This window comes from Phalaenopsis equestris, unplaced genomic scaffold (genome assembly GCF_001263595.1).
Source record: "Phalaenopsis equestris unplaced genomic scaffold, ASM126359v1 Scaffold233395, whole genome shotgun sequence".
NCBI lineage: Eukaryota > Viridiplantae > Streptophyta > Magnoliopsida > Asparagales > Orchidaceae > Phalaenopsis > Phalaenopsis equestris.
The window spans coordinates 532,223-537,332 of NW_018251343.1; the positions used below are offsets into that span (position 1 = coordinate 532,223).

Below are 5,110 nucleotides of genomic sequence, written 5' to 3' on the forward strand. Positions count from 1 at the left end.
AGGGAAAGAATAAATTTAATCTATGAAAAATCATTGTTTGTAGATGACACGATCTTCTTAAATGTACTGGTTGCAGGGTTGTGGCTGTATGCTTGATGATCCCATTGTGTAACAAATGTCACCTTTAAATTCAGTGTGAATTATGCATAATGCATACAATCGATATTATCTGTTCTTTTCTGCTTTAATATTGAGAATTGCGACTTTTTAGTTAAATTCGTGTCAGACATAGTGACGCTCCTCACATTGAATTCTCATTTTCAATAGCAAACCACAGGAATATTGTTCGGTCTTCAGTTTTAATGCGTGAGTTGTGGCTTCAAATGTGGCATGATATCCAACCTGATGCAAAATCAAAGTTTGTAACAAAAGGTGCATTTGCTTTGCTTTTTACACATCAAATGTTCAGCCTTCGCATTTCATCTCGTCAAGCTTTAAATCTGTAAATCTGTTTTTTTCGTACTCTTCGTCATTCAAGGATATGGCTTGTCATATCAGCCTGCCATAATCTTTCCCTTTACTGTAGTTCCACGTATATCATGCATCCTTTTATCTAGATAAGAGAAGTTGGCAAAAGATGTTCTCTTCAAATTTTTTGGTGGGATGGGTCTCAAAGCTATGGTATTTTCTCTGAGATGCAACATTGGGACTTTATATTGCACTCATCTTAATATAAATCTAACAGCTTTGAGGCCCATTTTGATAAAAATTTGGTAAAGATAAACTGTGCTAATTTTTATTTTCAATTTGACTTCCCATTTTTTCAATCTGAAAAAGGATTTTCCTCTATATTTTTATTTTGACAGCCAAGCGTGGACCCTTGAGAGATGTCGACTGTTATTGGGATTATGGAAAAGCTCGATGTGCTTGGCCAGAATATTGTGAATATAGGTTGAGTTATTTACGATTTCTTTCCATTGATATTTGTGTTCAGGAAATGACGCAAAATCTCATGAATCATGCATTTCATGAAAAAATAAATTTCTCTTAATCTATATTTTGGAAGTATAGGTATGTTTTTGGGGATGTGCTTCTTGGACAGAGCTGTAGGTTGAAGAATTCATCAGCAGATCTCCGCTTACATTATTTATAATACAAGGTAATCTGGTATCTGTTTCTGCTTATAAGTTACCCGCTTCTACAATTATATTCGTGGTCATTGTTTTCCTTTTAGTGCTTGCTAAAATGTGTTTGCTTATATAATGTAGAATTTGCAATTCACAAATTCGAACATTGCTATATAACATATGGAGGAGGCTCGTTGATTATTTTTCCTTCAGCTAGCCGTTAATTTTATGGATCCTGACTGGATTCCGGTGAAGGGCTTCTTTAGGTGGATTATTTATTTGATGAAGTTGTAAATGCTGGAGCATATTTGGTTACCTTGTAATAGAATTAGATAACACATTCTCTATTCCAATAGGCATGGACACCCTTCTTTGCAAACCTACTATTGTTGTGAACTCCGGTGAGAGGTGTTATTTTCTTACTGGACTAGGAAAAGGCAGTGTGGACTTGTTCATATGTTGCATTGTAGACGCTGTTATTATCATTTATATGATACTATTTTTTATGGATTAAGGAATAACCATCAAAACAAATTATTTGCATTTTCTGATACTACTCAATTAAAGTAAATTGAGTTCAATTGATTAATTATCTTAATTGACTAAATCAAACATAACCAAACTTCAAATTGGTTGAATCTAGATAGACCTTATGAGTTAACCTAGCTCCTATTTGATCAGCCAAACTGTTTTTGTAACTGTTCTAGCCCATATTTGGCCAACATATGACTATTGGCATTTTTAGTTCAACATGGCTCAAATTAGTTCAGCATAACTTTTTTGACATCATTCTAGCGCTCCTAAAAAGTGTGAGAGGGTTGAAATAAGTATTGGGTATATTTGCGAACTAAGTATAAGTGAAATATGAGGAACTCGGGATGATTAGAGGAAAACAAACTATTCTTGTTTGACAGGAAAAACATCACCGAAACACCAACCAATGACAATATCAATGAGCTACGAATGTTGAGGTAGATCTACGACAAATTATGTTTCCTTCGTCCCGGTACCACTATTTTATTTTAAACTTGTTTAGTCTAAACGAGTTTTTAAGCTCATTTAAACAAGGAAGATCTCGTTAGCAATTGTGGGTTACCTCATCCGAGGGACTCGTAGATTCAAGAGGATGTATTATGAAATAATTGTTTTGTTGTTGTATTTTGAGAATATTGATTAAGATTCAAGAGGACGTATTATGAAATTATTGTTTTGTTGTTGTATTTTGAGAATATTGATTAATTTTGAAAAACATGTTTTATTTTTCATATAAAGTAAATAAACATTGTAAAAGGAATGAAATTGCAATACACAACATAAATGTTGTATAGTTAGTATCATAAAACATAATATATTTGCAGGAAAATTTAAATAAATTGCAGAAAATTAAATAAGAATATCCTGTACGAGAAAAAGTCAGAAAACGAGTTGTAAGAAAATACAAGTAAAGGAAAACCGGTAGTCACATATAGAAGATTGGGATTGAGTTTAAGACATTAGTAAAATTGGGGGCTCAGAGCTGGACTGTGTGCTTCCCGACCTTAAGTAAGAGCTACCAACCCGATAATCTACAGAAGACGGAGAAGACGGTCATAACCTCGATCCAAGTGATTAACCATGAACCTTTAAAAATTTTCATTTTAAACTCAATTTTTATACATATAAAATTTATTTTATCATGAAAAAGAGATGTTTGTTGAAAATATTTATAGAATGGTCTAGTCTATAGGCTAATTAATTTAATCGAATTAGGATTACAAACAACCTAAGAATATCGGGGGTAATCATCTTCTCGAGAGTCATTCAATAGTACAATTGGTCCTTACCCTTTCCTTTTATAAAAGGTGCTTGAGATAGGAGATGCTTTTCTAAAATCCCATACTGTATCCCTCATTTTAGCACACATTAACATTATCGTCATTGCCCCGACCACCTAGACCTCAGACTTACACAAGCCCGATGATCAATATGTGGCAAAAAAAATATCCCTAGTTGCCCATAAGGATTTAAATATCTTAAAGAAGACTTAAATCCTTGAGCATTGGGTCAATTAATATCAGATAAGTAGTGTAGGGTATTTTTATTGATTCAGCAAGCCATAACTTGGTGGATCCCTAAATTTTTTAATGGATGATTTTCTTGAACAAAGAATAATAAGTTCAATTGTTCTTCAAAGTATCCAAAGGATTCTAAAAGTGTTCGGGGCATAACTCTGAACAATTTTTAAAACCATTTGAAAAGTTTCAAGTTCATTTGAACTTATTATATTGTTCAATTGATCATCCAAAATTAAATTAAGATTTAGTATTTTAATACACTTTATGCTTAGTGAATATTAATATTTCAATTATCCAAAGAGTAAGGTACTTCAAATATTTACTTAAGATTTTACTTAAGAGTTATGTAAGGGGATGCCCCTAAGGTAAGCTTAGGTCATTAAAGGTCTGGTACCTACCATTAAAGTCGTGCTTGTAGTGCTTAAGGATACTCATAAATTAATCACGTTCCTTTTTTCTAAATCTCATTAAACAAGTTTAAATATCAAACCTAGCTCACTATTAATCCCTTAAATTCAATTTCAAGGTTAGATTTGTAATAATCGAAACGTTAATTTAAGTGAGATCAATTCTCATTAAAGAATCATTCTATCATCTAATCTCCAACTAGGGGATTCAAAATTATCTTAGCTAGGTGAATTATTATCTTAGCTTAAGCCCACTGCTTTAGCATCATCCAAATGAATTAGCCTACAAGTCATAATAATTTATGAAATTACAATTTTACCCTTTTCATGAAAATGTGGCAAATTGGTTTTTAAGTCTTAACCAATTATGTTTCAAACACCCAAAAGGTTTTATTACGATAAAAATTACCCATTTACCCCTTGTGGTTAACCTAAAATTTAATTAGGGCATCCAAAATCCAAAATTACCAATTTGCCTTAAGGACCTCTCCACTTCGTAACTCATTAAATATAACTCAATTAGCTTTGAATTTTTTAAGGCACCCCACTCATGGGTCACTTAAGATATCAGAGTAGAAAATATGATTTTTTATAATTTTTATTTAGTTTATATAATTATTTTAGCTCAAATATAGGATTTTCAATATTAATTTATTTAACTGATCAAAATAAATTTTTCTGTTCATGGGAAAATTATTGAAGGTTCACTTAGGTTAGAAGACTACTTGGCAAAATTTCATCATTTTTAAGATTATATTTTAATTATTATAATTATTTATTGATTTTTAGTGATTAATTAATTAGAAACTATTATTTAATTTTAAAAATTACTTTTACATTTTTATTAAATCTCCATGAGTCCAGAGAACTCATAGAGGTAAACTTTTTATTTTTATAATTTTTTATTCTTTTTATTATAATTATTTTTAATGGAAAATTAAGAAAAATATATTTTTAGCATTTAAAAATATATGAATAAATTATAAAAATTAGAAAAAATGTTTTAAAGAGTCCCAAGTGATCAAGAAATAATTAGAAATAAATTCGTGCATTTTCATATTTTTTCAATTTGTAATTTTTTTAATTAAAAAGTAGCTTAAAAATGAACTATTTATTTTAAAATAATTTTTATTTTTCCTAGGTGCCTCTGATCACAAGGAACTCATAATTTTCCTGATTGTAGTCTATTTATTATAATTATTTTAATACAAAAGTAACATTACAATTGAAAAATAGACTTTAGTATTAAATATATATCAAATGGACTTCAAATTTTTACAAAGTGTTAAAATAGTCATTATTTACAGCGTGAAATTAATTTTGTTAATTTTTGAATAATATTTGATTTATTTAAATTTTTATGAGTTAAAATAAATTAATTAGCTATAGCAACGTACTTATATATTTAAACTTAATTTATATTTTTCTAAAGTCCTCTAACCTTAGGAAACCTACCAAAATGAACCTCATATTTTTCTGATTAAAATTTTAATTTTATAATTAATTTAATAAAAAATATATACTTAAAAATTAAAGTTTTAGGGCTAGATATGTCTTCTGACCTTGGAAAAATCAGGAGACA

At 29.7% G+C, this 5,110-nt stretch overlaps 1 protein-coding gene across 2 annotated transcripts in view; it reads left to right on the forward strand.

Annotated features, from left to right (window-relative positions):
- The window catches only part of LOC110038655 (phospholipid--sterol O-acyltransferase), a 71,885-nt gene extending 70,347 nt beyond the window's left edge, over positions 1 to 1,538 (forward strand). Inside the window, exons 13-16 of one of the 2 annotated variants that reach the window (XM_020743552.1) lie at positions 268 to 372; positions 807 to 891; positions 1,012 to 1,099; positions 1,209 to 1,538. In XM_020743552.1, the coding sequence (XP_020599211.1) occupies positions 268 to 372; positions 807 to 891; positions 1,012 to 1,093 (272 nt within the window). In that variant the 3' untranslated portion in view covers positions 1,094 to 1,099; positions 1,209 to 1,538. Of the gene's footprint in view, positions 1 to 267; positions 373 to 806; positions 892 to 1,011; positions 1,100 to 1,208 lie in introns of those variants that run through there. The other variant, XR_002295444.1, reaches the window with a different exon arrangement.
- The last annotated feature ends 3,572 nt before the right edge of the window (positions 1,539 to 5,110 follow it).